This window comes from Patella vulgata, chromosome 3, assembly GCF_932274485.2.
Source record: "Patella vulgata chromosome 3, xgPatVulg1.2, whole genome shotgun sequence".
NCBI lineage: Eukaryota > Metazoa > Mollusca > Gastropoda > Patellidae > Patella > Patella vulgata.
The window spans coordinates 52,944,542-52,964,419 of record NC_065881.2 but is presented as its reverse complement, the minus strand read 5'-3'; the positions used below and the strand labels follow the sequence as shown (position 1 = coordinate 52,964,419).

The 19,878-nt window shown below is 33.8% G+C and overlaps 1 protein-coding gene across 1 annotated transcript; it reads left to right on the top strand.

Annotated features, from left to right (window-relative positions):
* The first annotated feature begins 21 nt into the window (after nucleotides 1–21).
* Nucleotides 22–19,514, top strand: LOC126815643 (charged multivesicular body protein 7). Its single transcript, XM_050541396.2, has 10 exons — nucleotides 22–416; nucleotides 3,595–3,757; nucleotides 5,234–5,422; nucleotides 6,409–6,479; nucleotides 8,180–8,242; nucleotides 8,517–8,565; nucleotides 9,385–9,504; nucleotides 16,575–16,673; nucleotides 16,929–17,088; nucleotides 17,579–19,514. The coding sequence occupies exons 1-10, from the start codon at nucleotides 163–165 to the stop codon at nucleotides 17,659–17,661; spliced, it is 1,251 nt and encodes a 416-aa protein (XP_050397353.1). The 5' UTR covers nucleotides 22–162; the 3' UTR covers nucleotides 17,662–19,514.
* The last annotated feature ends 364 nt before the right edge of the window (nucleotides 19,515–19,878 follow it).

The window sequence follows — 19,878 nt, the reverse complement described above, 5'->3', positions numbered from 1 at the left end:
GACGTTAGCCAACGTGACTTCCGGTTAATCCATTCAGACAAAAACGAAACTAAAAAAGGGATGCTGATAAACTTGTTTTGTTGTTTAGAACGGTCATTTTTTTTTTTTCAAAGAAGACAAACAGGGTTGCTAAACTAGTTACTGGAAAACGGTCTTGACATAATGTCTAGTGATGATAGTTTTCCACCAGAATGGCAAGATGACCAGCGAATGACTGTTTTATTTGCAGCTTTCAGGGACAAGTCATTGAACCCCCATTCCTGGAATAAAAAAATGAATTTTTGGATGAATCTTATCACAGATAGATGTAAAAAGAATAATTCATGTGTTGTCAGTTTAGATGATTTACCCACTCAGTTTGAAAGAAAGGGGAAGACACCTAAATGTTTGGATTTAGTTGTTCAGGAAATGACAAGGTGCATTCCAATGGTTTTGTAAATTCTACCAGACTACCCAAACACTAGATAACAAACCTTAATCTCTCAACCCTCCCTGTTTCGAGATAAGAGATGATGCCATTACCTTCAATGTAGCACATGCGGGAGCGATTCGCACCCGGCATTTGTAAACAAAATTGACAATATTTTTAATCAAAAAAACGATTGGTTATTGTTATTTATAATATTTCTGCCACACCCAACTACAATTAAGCATATAATCCTACCTGAAACGGGTACAAATCCCCTCTTTTTAAATCGAAGCGACAGTAGATTGCTTTTTCAGACATTTTAAATTTACGTCTGTAACACATAAAGGCGGGGCCTCGTGTGCAATAGGCAATCAATTCAAAGTACCCATCTGATCAGAGTCGCGCAGTAGTAATACAGCGTAATTATGAATGTCCGAATCAATTTTGATAAAAACAACGCTTGATTTACTTTATTGTCAATATTTGCTGATAAATGAATGTTGTTTCAGTAGATTGGACTGTGTATGTGTAATAAGTACTAATAGTATAAAATTAACTTATTTTTAAGAAGGTACATATTAATAAAGAAATTTGAGTTTGCCACTTGGAACTTAAGGCATCCAATCGTAGCTAAAAACAAGCACATCAGTATATCTCAGCGTTTTTAGTTACGTTCTCATAGCTACCCAAACACCCAAGCCAAGGCAAATGATATGTTATTCAATGTTTGTTTGAACTGAAGACATTTTTTTCAGTTTATATGCCTATCTTATGCTGACTTATATGTGTAAAACAAATATCTGATCGGCTACTTATTGGAAATCATATTTTAAAAAAGCTTTAAAATTACTTCCAAGAATAATATTTAACTTTTTATATGCCCACATTGAAATGTGGTCATAATATTCTCATCGCCCCCGACCCTCGTCCATCCGCCTGTTGGTTCGGCATCCATAATTGCTTGTGGACATTCTAGAGGCTAGAGTTAATATCTTATTGACTTGAAGTTAAATTTATACACAGTGTTTAAGGTCATGAGACGAAGAATCCTATTGATTTTCAACGATTTCCGAAAATTACTGTCCGAGTTATGGCCCTTGATCACTTTGAAAAATTTGTAGATGCTTCAGAGACCATAGTTATCATCTGATTGATTTCATATTTATATACCATGTTTACGCCTATCATTTCGATTGACTTTAAATTGATACATAGAGGTTAAAAGGTCTTGAGACGAACAAGTATATTAATTTTCAATGATTTTTCATAACTTGAACAGCTAAATCTATGGGCCAAATAAATTCTAATGATTTTCTGATAATTACTTAATGAGTTGTTACTCTTAAATCAGATTTTAGTGTATTATGAATATTTCCAATCTTATTAAAATACAGATCTATATTTCGTTTCGTTTTTTTTAATACTTTCGATGGCCTACACTACATGAAGATCTGACAGATTGTACTGGAAGGTTGCGTCAGAGGTCATATGCACGGCTTTGACCCTATAACGTCAGTCATAGATTATTCGATCCGTGCATGGCATGCCAAGAACTCGCCATAACAGACCGTTTCATTCGCTAATCCCTCACTTCAACCAAAATGCCGGTAATAGAACAACTCTTCCAGATCCTATTTTAGTACAATCTAATTAAAATACAGATCTATATTTCGTTTCATTTTTTATACTTTCGATGGTCTACACTACATGTAGATCTAACAAGTTATAGTTATAGTTGGAGTTCACGTTCTATGACGTCATGTACCAAGCAAGCGACATTTGACCCGATTACGTCAGTCATTCGATTAACCGATTAGCGACCGCCATGTATTTTTTATCTACTTTTGCTTTGTTTTGATTTCTATTGCCGCTCGATTCGACAGACCATTTGATTGGCTGACCCCTCATTTCAAGCAGAACACGAGTTAAATAACAACACTTCCAGATCCAAGTGTAGTAAAGACAAGTAAAATCGAAATTTTGAACTATAAAAACGAAACGAAATTGGATCTGTGTTTTAATCAGATTGATTTTAGTAAAGACAAGAAAAACAAAATTTTGAACTATAAAAAAACGAAACGAAATAAGATCTGTGTTTTAATCAGATTGTGAATGTTTCATTACCGACAAAAGTAAAAATATGCGACAACTCTTGTTGACTACCCAAACGATTTAGCTTGTGGGCGTATGTTTCGTTGCCTGGCAACCTATCTGTTTGTATTGATTTGAATCTTCGAAACATTTCTTTAGAAAGATTGATTCTTATGTTTGATTCTTATGTTTAGAAACCATCAGGGTTCGCCCACTAACTGACAAAGACTGAAAGAGTAAGAAACTGCACATTGCATAGTAGTCCTTCAAATTATTTTTATATCAATCAAAATTAGCTAATAAGATTAATCACACATTTTAAATAAAAAAAGAACAGATGATTCAAATTACATAAAGGAGTGTTGAGTTCAATTGATTGACTAAGTCAGAGTTACAATAGAGATGATTAAAAATGATAAGACCACATAAACTTGTTAACATTAGTTTAACAGAAAAAAAAATGGTTGTTGAGGGTTTTTTTCTCTTAGCAAGAGAAAATATTTGTTACATGTTAACCTCAATAAATCATACCAAATCATTGAAGAATTTATAGCTTTCTTTAATAAAAGTTGAATGTGTGAGTAAAACAATAAAGTAGGGGATTATACCGCTCTCTGTTAAATCTACTAAGTCATAAGGTTAATCTTGTTAGATAATTTAAGCACAAGTCATAAAAATGTCAAGGATATAACAGAACTGAATAATAATCTTCAATGAATTAGGTTGTTTTTTTTAACAATAATACACAAGTCTCATGACATTTTTTGACATAAAAGATGCTAATTTCAAACAATATCTTTTGATCTACATGTATAAGATTTTCCTTTATGCTTACAATTTCTTCTAGTAAACAAATAATATTTTAGACAATGGATATTATTGTTTTGAATAGGATAAACTGTTGACCTGTCATAGATAACCCAGCTGTTTTGGTTTTTTTAAATCAAGATTCAGAAATAAACAAGGTCAACATTGTTTTCACAGACTGAGAAATAAGAGTGTTATTTGGTTATTTTTTACACTTAGATCTCCAATTTTAGAATTCATTTATTTACCTAATGCAATGCTAATATATTAAATGATGTGTTTTACAGGTTAAAAAGATTACGTAATATATCTGATATTGAAGCTAGTTCTACTGGTTGGTTATCATGGGGTTATAATGTAATGAAGAAACCTGTATCATGGAGTTTAGGTCTCCTTGGTGGAAATAAAGAAAACACAGAAAAACTATTTTATATACCAGATTTGTTACAGGTTAAAGACGTATTTATATACATTACTTCTGGAATGAAATAATCTTAATGAATCTGAAATAGACTGGAAACACTTGACTGAAAGATTAAAATGTGTAGTCACTCCTCCACTTCTTTCCATAGCGTATTCATTTTTTTGACCAATATTATTGAAACTGGGTTTGTGACAACCATGTATAAGATCTCTGATGAGTTCAAATTTGAACAAGATTGATCTGTTACACGATTGAATTTTTTGTTGTTGTGTCATCAGACCTGCTATATGGGCACATATCCAAGTTTGGGTTTGGTTGTCGTCATTTAAGAAACCTCAGTCTGCTCATTAGATATCTTAATAATGTAAAAAAGAAAAACCTCTCTTTTTTTATATGAAACATCCATATACATGTACTAGTCAAAGGCTAAAGTACTTTGTAATATTATTACACTTCAGTATAAAGCAGGTGTCAGTATTATAGGAAAGCCCTTGGGTATTATGAAAGTATCAATGGAGTCCAAATTTGCTGTTTTAGTACAGCCCTAGGATACTATTTTTATACGCCCACATTTTCATGTGGACGTATATTGTCGTCGCCCCTGTCCGCCGGTCCGTCCACAATTTGTTTGTAGACACTCTACAGGTCACAATTTTTATTTGATTTTGACGAAACTTAAAATATAGGTTTATCTCCCAGAGATCTCGGTTCCTTTCGATATTGGCATATATCGGACCATAACTTCATGGATTATGGCCCCTGATTGTACAAAAAATCTGATTTTGATGAAACTTGAAATGCATGTTTATAACCCAAAGATCTTGGTTCCTTTCAAAATTCACGCATATCGGATCGTAACTTCCTGAATTATGGCCCTTGATTGTACGAAAAATCACGTTTTTAGCTTGTGGTCACTCTAGAGGTCACAATTTTTATCCGATTTAAAAGAAACGTTTGAATATATCACTGCTACCCCCTAATGATGTTTGAGTTCGAATTTCATGAAAATCACAATTTTGATCCGATTTTGATCAAACTTAAAATATATCTTTATAACCGAAAGATCTTGGTTCCTGTCGATATTTGTGCATATCGGAACAAAACTTCCTGAATTATGGCCCTTGATTGTAGGAATCATTATTTTTTGTTTAGCTTGTTCTCTATCCATCTCTTGCAAAATGTGGGTGTATCCTGCCTGGCAGGCACAGGTTTATGCCTTTATAAAAAGGGATTGGGTATTACATGTTTTCATCCTTCAATCTGTTTCCACTCGATAATTTTGGTTTTTCATGACTGATTGCCTAGACCTTATAAATGGGTGAATTTGGAAATACATGTAGATTGTATCTACATCAATGGTTTGTCTGTGATGGATTGACTGCCAATAGCAGACATTAAAAAAATGTAACCAACAAAATGTTGGGGCCAATATGTCAGGTATATAATCGATGGGTGTGTACAGGCCTTTACATGTATAGTTTATCTCTTATACTTTATTACAGGATAAATGTAAGAAACTGTTAAGGAGACATTATGATACAGTGGAATATGAATCAACAGATAATCTAATAGAACTATCGATATTAAAAGACAAGTATCATGATTTATTTACACAAGATTTTGATGTAGTTTTACGACAGTTAGAAGTTGATAAAAAGATAATTATTGCTCAAACTAGTGATAATGATACAGTAAGTTGAAAACCTCACACAAATATTCTTTAGTATTTGTCATTCGATGTTAATCAAAACTAACAGAATATGATAAGCTTTTTTTTTGTCTACTGAAATATTTAGTGATATCAATTCAATAAAATCTACATGGCTAAATAAACAAACAGATAAAGGAAAATATATTGTGAAAACTGACAATGCATCAAAAATGGTAAAAAGTTTGATAGTTAAGAGTCATTCCATGAGAACCATGCAAAATCGTGCAGTATCGGGAAGAAGGGGGGGGGGTGGAGTCGACTGATCGAGTTCAATTTGGGGCCAGAAGGGCAGATCTAAAAATTTCACCGTTATTGAGGTACAGCCTCTGGGTGATTTGGGCCAATTTTGCCCTTTTTGGCCAATTTTCAGCCCCCCCCCCTCGAGATGAACTCGATCTTCTGCCCCCCACCTTCCCACCTTCTACATGGTTTTCTCGTGGAATGACTTTAAGTTGTTTAGAATGTTGGAATAATTGATTTGATTATGTGGCTTCTAAAATGTTGTTGATAGATACTGTAATAAATTCATCTTATGTACGAAAATAACTCAATGAATTTTGGAAGAAGGATCCTACTGAATAACCATGATTAGACTTGCTCCGTTCTGTAAAGATGACTGAAATGGCAATATAACTTTATTGAAAGTAACCTCCATTTTGATTGACTGGAGATATAGAGAACATTTGGATAGCAATGCATGCTGTATGCTTTATCTGAAAGAAAATTAGCATGCCAAGCTTCTGAACAAGTAAATCTGTTGAATGGTTTTCGGAATACTTCAACACACTACTTAGTAGATTCTAATGATGAAATCTCAGAGACAACTGCTAATTCTACAGATCCTTTTCCTCTTAAATAGATAAAAATGTAGCACAGATAACAGAATGTAAAAAAGTTGCAAAGACAATCCTCTTTATTTAAAACTAATTTATTTTTGTATGAAATATGTGTATTTTGTATTTTTAGCTTGTTAAGTTTTGTAAACAGAGTGATAAATCAGTTGAAACAATACAGGACAGTGATTTGAACGTGTACAGGTCATTATCTTTAATCGTTTTTGTTTTCATAGTAATTTCACAATCATTTTTGGACCAAACATTATGTAAAATGATAAATGATTTCAGACTAGGGCTGCCGACAAGCAGTATCACAGCGCAATTTGGGATACATATTTTGTCTGTTGCTAATCAAAAATTAAAATCTAAAGTTTTTGATTTGCATTTTGGATATTGACACAAAGATTTATCCACATTTTGAAGACTAGAAGGCTTTCTCAACACTTTCAAAGTGTATAAAATGTCAAATAAAATTTAATGAACAAAACTGAATTCTCCGTCTGACATTTTCTTCTCCAACTACCCAGACACAATCCATTATACTATGTAATACTGGGACATAACTCTATGAATAGGGACTATTAAACTGAAAATAGGGAATCAAGTAGTACTCATGTTGCGAGACAGGTCAATTTCGAGTAATTATATCGGTATTCAATTTTAAAAAAAAAAAATCCAGTGTATTCCCCACGTATTATAGATAAAATATAAAAAAATAAATACATGTAAACGTATTGTGAAATGGGAAATCAAAGCAAGAATTCACGTACAATATTGCCTGTGTCTAGTTAATCGAGTTTATTCATTAATTTTCTCGTGTGTCCGATTGAACAAAAATAGTAACACACAATAAAAAGCAGACGAAATTGTTTACTGACGAAGAAATAACAGTTAAAATAAATGGGGCTGCAGAAGCCACTGCCAAGAATTGACATCAGACATAAGACCTAACCAAAAGTCCTCATCACATTCACAAACTGTCACAGCTACCTGTAGCAGTGCTAAAAATCTAAGAATGAATTCTAATCATTTGTTATGAATTAAAGTAATATCTTGTTATTTAGTTGTTGTATGTTCAAACTGAAAAACTGCTAATCAATTTTTAAATTTGCTAATCAATTTTGCAAAATTGGACTTTTTGATTAGCAGTACTGCTAATCAACTGTGAAAAATTATCGGCAGCCCTATTTCAGACTATTGTTGACCAAAATAAACGAATCTAACGCCCTACCATGCAGTGTGCTATGAAGGAAATGTTGTAGGTCAGCAGCTTTTTGCCCACTCTTCTTTGATTTCCAACTGCCAAAGGTTCTTTTTATATGCAAACCAATACTGTACACTGGTCATTGATTTTACATCCAATCCAAATGACTATATACCTTTCCGTGCCAGCCTGTCAGTATTGTATCATTAAGCGGTGGACACACTAGACGAATCAATCGGCTCCAAAATTCGCCTAGTGTGTCCACTGTCATTCAGCCGAATGATTCGCCCAAATCTAACATGTTTGATATATTCGAGTAAATGAAATTTATATTCGCCCAGTGTTTCCGCTTCACCGAAGCATTTGCCCGATTGTAGAATTCATTAGCTAATCACAATTCATATAGAGAAGTCACACGATTGTTTGAGGACATGGTCGCTGCCATGATTAATCATGTGACGCGAAAGGTGATGCAATCGACTGGTGAATCGAGTGAAGGATTCGTCTAGTTTGTCCACTCATTCGGCGCTGATTGATTCGTCCGAATCATTCGGCTAATGTTCCCACCACTTTAGCAATGGAAAACCAGACTGAGATGACATTAACGAGTAGAATATGATTAAAAGGGTTTGCCATACACCTGTGTAGAATTCTCTCTGTAATTTTATATTGCTCAGGTGTCTGGTTTTTTTTCTAGAATCTTAAAAGTACAGAAAGATTTGGAAAAACAAGTAGAAATACTATCTGAGAAATGTGACAGGTTTGTATTTTTCTCAGTAGTCTGATCAGTAAATATTTTGAAGTCATAAGTTCTGTGAAATTTCAATTAAAATTTGATATCAATTGTATTAAGCATTTGACATTTGGACTTTTCTGTTCTTCAATAGAAAAAAAAACGTGAATATTTCCTCAGTGCACAGACTTGCTGGATTGATGTTTGGACAATATAAGCAATATATGTGACTGAAGACTGGATATTATGATTATCTAATATAATTTGGATAAAATTGATTTCAAATTTTGTTTTTTTTTAGATATACAGAAGAAGCTAGATTATTTGTAAAACAAGGAAAAAAGACAAAGGTACACAGATACAAATAAAAATTTAACATCCAACTTGAATTATATGTTAGTAGCATAGGCAAGATTTGCTAAAGTAGGGGGAGAGAGGGCAGAAAATGGTGAGCATTATGAGAGCGTTAAATACCCCCAAAATGCACATTATTATGGATAATCTTCTGGTGTTGATGACCTAAGTCGGTGGCAGGAATGTACCAGTATTAGCTTTTCTAGCTCTCTTTTTACCCTGTTGTCATCTTTATTATTGTTTGATCCCTATACTAAACTAATATGTATCTGATTATGGGAGATTAGATAAAGAGCTGGCAGTTCTCACTATAATAGTTCAAAACTAGATAGTGTAAAGTGAATTTGTTGAAAATTTCAGTCAAATTGATCCACTCTAAACTGAGAATTTAGCGAATGAATTTTGGGCCTAGCCTAGATCATCATTACTAAAGTTGGAATAATGAAAAACATAGTCTCGATTATCCATTTCTTGATTTAATTATGAATGAGCATTGAGCAGCAGATCAGATCCTAATCCAATAAATATCGCAGGCTAGCAGTGACATTGAGAGTTGATTATGGTCTGGATAAGTTTATTAATGTCTAATTAATAATTTAGATAACATTTCAGACCTAAAGAAAGACCTGCAATAGGCAGATTTAGCTCTTGCATAATGTATGTTTAATAATTTCTCCTAAAAATATTGGATAATTAATAATCACCTTGCCCCAGTTTTTTTTCTAAATAAAAAAGTTCCTACCTACCTATTAAAAAAAGCATGATCTGGTAACTAGTCATAATAAGTAGTGTTTATGTGTTTAAATATATTTCAGGCAATACATTCATTAAGAAAGAAGAGAGCTATAGAAAAGTCTATTGACCAGAAAACTAACTCATTAGATATACTACATACTATGACACTTAAAATACAAGAAGCTGCTAATAATGAAATGGTAAGAATACTTTATCTCAAATAGTAAATACATTGGGTCTAACAACAGCTTACTTATAGCTATAGGTATCTCCGGCGAATACAAAGTTTTGAGAGGGAATTGAAGCAAATATTTGATAGATTGGTTATTTTGAATATGTCTTTAGTCCAAATATATCATCAAACCACAAAGTTTGTACTCGGGAATGTATTTTTAATTAAATCAAATTTACTTTATGTATTAGTTCAAATATGATCCAGTTGTGTTGTTGACTTTTTTAAACTTGGTATTCTTAATATAAAAGTTTATACCCATACTTTTTCTCGACTCTTTGATGAAAATGGGAGGGTATACACCGATACACGGCCACTTTTCAAGAGTCATCATTTTCAACTGTCTCAGCACTTTTCGAATGTGCGTCACTCTCAGTCATATTCTTACATTTTGTCTCACATTTCTTTACATTTTGATATCTAGTCGCACTTTCACATGTTGTCGCACTTTCACATTTTGTCGCGGCTTATGCTAATCCGCAGCACATAATCCAAATATTTTACTATTATAAATTTTTAAATTTATAATAGTAAAATAAAAATCTCTTGGCATTTTCAACACTAAAAACTTTCACATTTTGTCGCGGTTTATGCTCATCCGCAGCACGTAATCCAAATATATTACTAGTATAAATTAATCCATTGGCATTTTCTACACTAAAAACTTGAGAACTCTACAATTCCAACTCGTCTTCATTTAATGGCCGTTCTTGTTTTTGTCTGTCAGTGGATGTCAATACCTCGCGAAGTTAATGAATTGATCTGTGCGGAAATTAGCAAATGTACCTTGCTTATCAAAAAAGTTAAAATCCAATCTGTTGTACTGATCTCGAAGTGTCACCATATTCCTATGCAATTGGTATTTTTCCTCTGCCATCCACTACAATCGACGCAGCCAGGATGTTGGCAAAACAACAAGAAATGGCTATTGTACAAAATGATTGGATGACATTTGCTTTTCTCAACCAATCAATATCCCTGTTATGAACATTTTCCCTGACCTGATTTAAAACGTGAAATGCATGTGCAGTGTACTGACATCATTTACCTGAGTAGAAATAAGCGTTTGCGATGAGATAATTGGGGGGCTCTAAATGGGAAACTTTGATAAATTTGTGAAATGAAAAATGCTTTTGAAATTGGGAAAAATAGAAAAATCTCTATTTCTCGAAAAAGTATTTAGTATAAGTCAGTTATATACCTTGTTTTCTCGGTGTATAGTTTGATACACCGTCTCTTTTTTGAATGGAGATCTCCTCGGCTTCGCCTCGGAGCACTCAAAAAAGAGACGGTGTATCTCCCCATACACCTTGAAAACAAGGTATATAACTATTACATGTTTTCCATAATTTCTTAGTCTGTAATGCTAAAAATGCATTAATGTAAAATTTAGATAAAGAGCTGGCCATTTTTGCTATAATATTTTCAAAAATGAAAAAGGAACTATCCGGTCATCATTTTCCTAGTAATGATGACATCATAACAGTTGTGAACGACTTTGTTAGGGTGGCTGAAGAAAATGTCTTTCTAATCGGCATTCAGACCTTGCATTATTGTTGGCAAAAGTGTGTATACTTCAAAGGAGACCATGTAGAAAAATAAATGGAAACCATCAACTTTGTACAGGTCTTTCACAGATAGGATTAGAACTTTTCAGCCAGCCCTCGTATATTGAATATTTCATTCAAATTACTTTATTTTGAGCGATCTTATCACTGTTTGAAGTTATTTCATAGATTTTAATTATCATAGCAATGTTACTTGTTAATCAAGACTCCACCACACTTCTCCTTCTTTATACGCCCACATTGAAATGTGCTACACTGTGTTTAAGGTCATGAGACGAAGAAGCCTATTGATTTTCAGCGATTTTTGATAATTACTGCCAGAGTTATGGCCCTTGATCACTTCAAAAAATCCTGTGGACGCTCTAGAGGTCAAAGTTAATAGCCGATTGACTTTAAATTTATACACAGTGTTTAAGGTCATGAGACGAAGAAGCCTATTGATTTTCAGCGATTTCCGATAATTACTGCCAGAGTTATGTCCCTTGATCACTCTGAAAAATCTTGTGGATGCTCTAGAGGCTTAAGTTAATATCCGATTGATTTCCGATAATTTCTGCCAGAGTTATGTTCCTTGATCACTCTGAAAAATCTTGTGGGCGCTCTAGAGGCTAAAGTTAATATCCGATTAACTTTAAATTTATACACTGTGTTTAAGGTCATGAGACCAAGAAGCCTATTGATATTCAGTGACTTCTGATAATTACTGCCAGAGTTATGGCCCATGATCACTTTGAAAAATCTTGTGACACTCTAGAGGCTAAAGTTAATATCCGATTGACTTTAAATTTATACCCAGCGTTTAAGGTCATGAGACGAAGAAGCCTATTGATTTTCAGCGATTTCCGATAATTACTGTCAGAGTTATGTCCCTTGATCACTCTGAAAAATCTTGTGGACGCTTTAGAGGCTAAAGTTAATATCCGATTGACTTTAAATTTATACACTGTGTTTAAGGTCATGAGACGAAGAAGCCTATTGATTTTCAGTAATTTCCGATAATTACTGCCAGAGTTATGGCCCATGATCACTTTGAAAAATCTTGTTACGCTCTAGAGGCTAAAGTTATCATCCGATTGACTTCAGATTGATACACAGAGTTTAAGGTCTTAAGTCAAGTATATTGATTTTCAATGAATCTTTTTGACTTGAACAGCTAAATCCATGATGTTAAAAGTTTTGTATACTAAACGTTAGCATGGGGCAGAACTTTATAAAAACCAAACAAATTCTAATGGTTTTCTGATAATTACTTAATGAGTTGTTACTCTTAACCTGTTAACTGTGTAGTTTTTAAAACGTTAACTACCCCCTTAAGTATTTTTAATTCCGTTATTTTCCGTTTCAGAGCTGACCATATTCCGTTTCTTCGAGATAAAATGTTATTTTAAGAATAAATGAATAAAACATCTTAAAATGCCTTTTATTACAAAACGGATCATTTTAAACCAATGATAACAAATGTTGAATTGTGAATGACATGTAATGTTCAATGACTAGTTATTCTTCAAACCTGTTTCCCGAATTAAATAACAGAAAATTACATCTTGTGAGCTCGTTTCATCTTTTTAGCAGACGAAGCCATTTTTCTCAGCTGCTAGTTGTAGTCGCAATTTATCCAGACATCTTCGTAGTTACTACCGTTTCTTCGAGAATAAGGGCTGGATTCACAAGGCTACGGCATATTTGTGATGTCACATGGTTAATGCGGATAAATACGAGTCACGAGCCCGGCAGTAAAATAAGAAGTAAATGAAATGATTTTTACTTTTATGAAGTGACAGAAGTTTTTTTTAAGACATATATATACATTACCATGTTTAATTCAAGTTCAACTACAGAGTAATTGTATACAGGGATACATGAAAGACGGGTTTTCGTTTCGAGTAAAATTATGATTCCTAAATGATGAAATGAAAGTAGTTTAATACTAAAATAGACAGTAACAAAACCATGCGATATCCTTCAATATTTCCGATTTTTATGAATAAAAAGATGAAATACTTGGATAACTGCAAAATTGTTTTGAGTTTGTGTTTAGTATCGGCAAATATCGGCTTTTCCGTCTTTTTCCGTGTGCGATTTCAAATTCCGTTTTGAGTGGACAATTCCGCGATTTCCGCGTTTTTTCCACGATCACGGAAAATCATCACCCCTACCCCCTATTGTGTAATTAATTTGACGAAAAACGTCATTTTTGGACCTTTTTATTCCTGAAAAAAAAAATGATAGTAGTCTGAAACCATATTAAAAACTAACGGTAAATAGAGTTGTCTCCCTTCAATTAGATTTCCTCGACCAGGCGTAATATAACGTCCTACACATGCTGCGATCGTATGTTCGAAGAATAGGTTGGGGAAAATACCTCCAAGGCGTTATATTACGCCCTACACACGGTGAGTTGCAGTTGTCCAGGACGTTATATAACGGGTTAATCAGATTTTAATGTATTATAAATGTTTCATTACCGAAAAAATTAAATTGCGACAACTCTTGTTGACTGCCCGGACGATATAGCTGCTGTGGGCGTATGTTTCGTTGCCTGGCAACCTACACTAGGGACCGGGTATCATTCAGATTTGATAAAAAAAAAGGAAAGAAACTGAGCTTACCATCTATACTATTCAAAAAAAGTAGGGGATATTTGATTTTGGGGGCATAATACTAAAATATGCAAATGACTACGAAAAAAGTCACTATAGAACCTAACAGAAGAAACATTTCCAGTTACATGTGACGCCCAAACGCACCAATAGCTATCGCATGGAATGCAAGTGATACTTGGGATCATCATGGGGGTCCAACCCAAGATTTGCACGACTCTGACTTTGAATGTTACAGTCATTGTGGCATTGAATTCCAGGGTGGAAACATCAGTTTAATTGTTTTAGTGACCAGAAAACAAATTTTGATATGCGTCGGCTTACCCAAAATGAAAGGTTACGTGCCCTTGGCATGCTACAGATCGGCACAACACAGGCGGTTGTGGCGCGGACGATGAATGTTTCTCAGTCTGTCATAAGCAGGCTATGGTCCAGATACCGTGATACACAATCTGTACAGGACAGACCACGCTCAGGTCGACCAAGGGCGACAACTCAAGCCCAGGATCGATTTATCCGTACCTTGGCCTTGAGAAATCGTGTCATCACAGCAAATCAGATCAGCGCTCGTCTTCAAACAGACACTGGTGTGAGAGTGAGTGGCCAGACGATTCAGAATCGACTGCATAGGGGTCACCTTCGCGCCCGACGTCCTCGCGTGATGCTTGTTTGAGAGATCATCACATTCAGGCAAGACGTCGTTGGTGTAGGGATCGTCAACACTGGGATAATCGACGCTGGAGCAATGTGATGTTTTCAGATGAGTCAAGGTTCACTGTTGATTTTTTGGACAGACGTAGGAGGGTGTGGCTTCGTCGAAACGAGCGCTTCCAAGACGTTAACGTCATCAGACATGATCGATTTGGGGGTGGTTCTGTTATGATGTGGGGAGGCATCACTGTTGCTGGAAGAACGGCTTTACATGTTGTTGCAGGGCGTGTTACAGGCCAGTACTACCGGGACAACATCTTGGCAGCCCATGTTGTGCCGTTCGCACGACGTCATGGCCGCCGTTTCATCTTCCAGGATGACAACGCAAGATGTCACAGGGCCAGGATCGTTACAGGTTACCTCCAACAACAGAACATCACCACATTACCTTGGCCCGCACTGAGTCCCGACCTCTCCCCCATCGAGCATGTCTGGGACATGCTTGGACAGAGGTTACGTCAACGTCAACAACGTCCTGCCAATGTCCAAGAACTTGCTGCTGCGTTGCAACAGGAATGGGACAATCTGGACCAAAATGACCTTAGACGTCTCATTAGGAGTATGCCACGTCGGATCAATGCTTGTTTGGCAAACAGAGGAGGATTTACCCGTTACTGACTTGGTTGTGATGCTGTGGTAACTTTGCTGTTTGACCCCGGGTATCATTTTACCCTTATAATGATCAGTCTGTGCCTTACTTAGTCTAACGATCATTTGGAATAAATCGATGAATGTGAACTTCATTTCATTTTGTCATTTGTTTCTTCGTCAGTTTCATTAGGTGACTTTAATAACACTTAAAAATCAAATATCCCCTACTTTTTTTGAATAGTATATAATCTAATACACATATTCAGTTAATAGATTGCCATGCAGAAAGTGTTAAATACCATCAAGATTCATCAAAAACCGCCCAGTTTGTGCTACCGTTTAGTTTGACATCAGTTTTCTAGTTTATGAAACTAAATGGTCATAAACTGGATGACCAATATCAAAACTAAACTAAATGGTCATAAACTAGATGACCAATGTCAAAACTAAATGGTGTTTCTTAAACTAAACGGTAGCACAAACTGGGCGTTATTTGATGAATCTTGATGGTATTTAACACTTTCTGCATGGCAATCTATTAACTGAATATGTGTATTAGATTATAGATGTTAAGCTCAGTTTCTTTCCTTTTTTCATCAAATCTGAATGATACCCGGTCCCTAGTGCTATCTTTAAATTAAATCATTATGTGGCGATTGTTTCTTTTAATTCGTTTATATCTCTGCCATCAGATGATCGTATATTAATGTCTCCCTCGTCTGTCCGTCTGTCGGCTAAAGTTAATATCTGATTAACTTTACATTTCAACAGTGTTTACGGTCATAAGAATAAGAATCCTATTGATTTTCACCGATTTCCGATAATTACTGTCAGAGCTATGATGACCCTTGATATCTTTGAAATATCTTGTGGATGCTCTAGAGGCTAAAGTTAATGACATGTAAAGTTATACACAGTATTTAAGGTCATGAGAAAAACAATTGAAACAAATTCTAATGATTTCTGATAATTACATAATGGGTTTGCGAAATCAGATTTTCATGTGTTGTAAATGTTTTCATTACATTGTTCTTACAAAAGAAAAAAATATTTGACAACCCTTGTTGACTGACCGGACACATGTTTTGCTGCCTGGCAATCTATCTATGAAATATATGTCTTTTTTGAGATACATATTACATGTAGTTTAATAAGATGGTTTTCAAATTTTGAGTTGCAGGTAAACAAAGAAACTTAAAGAGGCAATATGTAAGATTTAGATGGAGCTGGCCGTTCTCGCTACAATAGTTCAAAAATAGAAATGCAATGAAATGAAATGAGAAAAATAGATAATGCAAAATGAATAGATTAAAATTTTCATTCAAATTACTTTATTCCGTGATTGCAGTTTTCACAAGATATGTATATATCATTAAATGGCCAAGCGGTTCTCCTCTATTTAAAATCAGAGTTATCCGATGACCTAGAGAGTTGATTATGGTCTTGTCATGTCAATAAATGTCTAATTCATAATTGATATAACATTTAAGGCCTAAAGAAAGACCTGCAATAGGGAAATTTAGCTCTTGAATGATGTATCTTTAAAATATGTTATGTTTATTTTGTAGGTTATAAAAGCGTATGAATCGGGTGTGTCTGCTCTTAAAGCTGCTGGTAAAGATATTGATATTAATAAAGTTGATAATGTTATGGATAATATACAAGAGGTAAAACATCATTATGTTTCAGCTTATTTAGTATCTATTCCTGCTGCTTAGTGACATTTAATTATCATTTAATTATGCTCATAAGGATTTTTTTAAACGTGATATTTAGAAGAAAGAATTGTTTTTGTATAAATAGAACAAATCTTCCTAACCTTTTCACTGCTACTAGTTGAAAATATTCTTACTTGCACTTAGTTTAAAACATTACGGTAGTTTAAATATACATAAGAGAATTTATTTCTTTTTCTCCATAAGTTGCTTGAAGATCAAGAGGAGATAAACCAGACTCTATCACGAGGGGAGGTAACTATGGGAGATACTACTATTGCTGATCTAGAAAGTGAATTAGAAAATATGTTATTAGAAGATAAACCTATTACAGAAATTGATGATTCAACTTCTTCTACAACAGCAGGTTTGTATTTTAGTTTGATAAATCTTTATGTTTAAAGATGCACTACATATCATGAAGGATGTTTTATCATATTATACAATAAGATACTTTTCATTCATAAGATACTCTATTAGAATTCAAAATATTTACATATTTATTAATAATTTGCTTTAGATTGCAATATCATTTCAGTTTTTATCCTCTGATTTTGATTTTTACACTATGTTGTAATCTAACCTTTATTTTACTTTTCATCAATGTGATTTTTATAAACTATATACATTTTATCATTTGGTTGATGACAAAGATACCTAGTAGAAACGTTGCTTAGTAATAAACAGTATTAACTACTGTATACCATAGAATTATGCTCTGTGATTTTAATCAGATTGCTCTCTGAATATCAGAGTTTTTATTGTTACACAAAATCAGATCTTAATGTTCTCCTCAGGGCGCAATAGAATAACTTGAATACTGTTTAACTATAATCGTTTGGATGCTTTTGTTTCAGATCTTAACTTGCCAAGTGTTCCAAGATTTTCACCTACTGGTTATGCTACAGGGAGCAGTTCCAGCATAGTACCTGGCAGTTGAACTTGAATATTTACACTACCACTGTTCTGTGTTATGTTAATTAAAATAGATAAATGTTTCTAAACATACATTCTCGCGAAAGTATTTATCAGGTGGTTATTTCCAATAAAAGTATGGCAAATTTGGTATGGAAGTATAGATGCCCAATCTTACTAGAAAAATACTGGATTACCCAAAAAAAACACCCATGGGGCAAATACTGAGCAAAAATGTCAGGGTGTCACAAACTGGCAACCCGACGGCTTATTGTCTGCCAGCTTGACTTGGGGAGCGGTTGTTATTTCTTGATTGAATGGTTAGGCGGTTTTGGGAACATTGAGGGGTGTAAACGTATAACAACAGAAAGAGAAGTTGGCAGAAAATAATTCAAGAATTTACTTGGGCCTCAATATGTATGGTAAATGGACAGTAAGTAATGACAAATACATTTTGAAAAATGGGCCCTCCCTCAATCAAGTGAGTTGACAAATATGACTTCTAAAAATAGATTTTTTTTTATAGCTTGGGGTTTTGAGATGTATTTGGAGCAAATTTTTGATATATTAATTAGTTTGAACATTTATTTAGTCCGAATATATCATCAAATCGCACAGTTTATACACAGGAAGGTATCTTTAAGTACATGTATTGTAAATGTAAGGTTTGAATGTTTGATTTTTCAGTTTTACTGCAATAAAATTGAATATGTTAATTACCCATAAACCTCAAAATATCAAATTTCTCACGGCTTAATCAACACTAATATGTACTTAGATTTATTATTCAAGAATTATGAAATCAAAATATGGATGCTAGATAATCTTTCAACTTGGATTCAATCGGATTAAAAACAGGCCAATCTATTAGTTTTTGTAAAAACAAAGACGGTGGTGGGCAACATACCATAGATGATGAAATTTCAGTTCATCATATATCTTTGTAAATACTGAATGGAATCAAACGTTTTTCAGACTGATATATCTGTTTGATATTCAACTTTACAATATTTTATTTTGCAAGGGATTCCTATATTGCTAAAATCATGCTCAAAGGTTTGAAATAAATGTCACTATTGTAAATACTTATACATAATTGAGTATGGTTTTGATATAAAATAAAATGATACTGTATAATAATATATTTTCTATTTTAAAAGACTGTAATAGTTCAAAAATAGATAATTATGCAAAATGAATATATTGAAAATTTCATTCAAATTACTTTATCCCGAGCAAAGTTATCATGTTTGTTCAAACAAGATGTGTGCATTGATTGTTTATTATTGTAACCATCGTACTAGTCAATCAAGACTTGGCCTTGCTTCTCCATTTTTAAATTGAATCATTAAATGGTCGAACCATCTTAATCTACTTAAAATCAGAGCCATCTGATGGCCTAGAAGGTAGATTATGGTCTTGTCATGTTAATAAATGTCTGATATAACATTTAAGACATACAGAAAAACCTGCAATTGGCAGATTTAGCTCTTGAATAATGCCTCTTTAATTCTTTTGCAGTTTTAGGCAAATGATTAGATAAAGAATTTACCTGTCAACCATCTGTTGTAAATAAATCAAGGCAGATAATATTATATTATGGCATTGCATTTCGTTTACAGATGTATGATACATGTATTTTTAGTGTGGTTTTAGATAACCAAATATCAATTTGAAATTATTTTACATATAAATTAAGTTATTGTAATGCATTGTTTGTGAATGAATCATGATGTATAATATATTGTTAAAGTGCATCTATTTACATTTCACTTTAATACAATCTTTATATTATTAATGTTTGTTAAATGTTGTGCTCAGACTGGAATTTACAATCAATATAAATAACAAAACCATATTTTGTTTGTTGTAATGTATGCCCTTATTAAAATTTAGTCATATCTTGTCATCACCTATGCCGTCAGTCCGCTGTTCATTCTTTTCTGCAGAAACTCTAGATGTTGTAGGTATCCAATCGTATTTTTTTTTAATTGAAATGCCTTTGATTTTCATTTATTTCTGATAATTAATTGTAGAGTTGTGTCTCTTGATCAATTTTAAACAATTGGGAAGAAAAAACAAGGTCCCGTGTACATGTTGGGAGTGTATGTAAAAGAACCTATGATAGAGTTTGAAATAACAGTAGGCTGTAACGCTGCTGTATGGGCAAAATTTCCCTCATGTCACACTTTATACCTTTGCTCGGCTTCATTAGCCCAGTCGGACATTAAACCCCATTTCA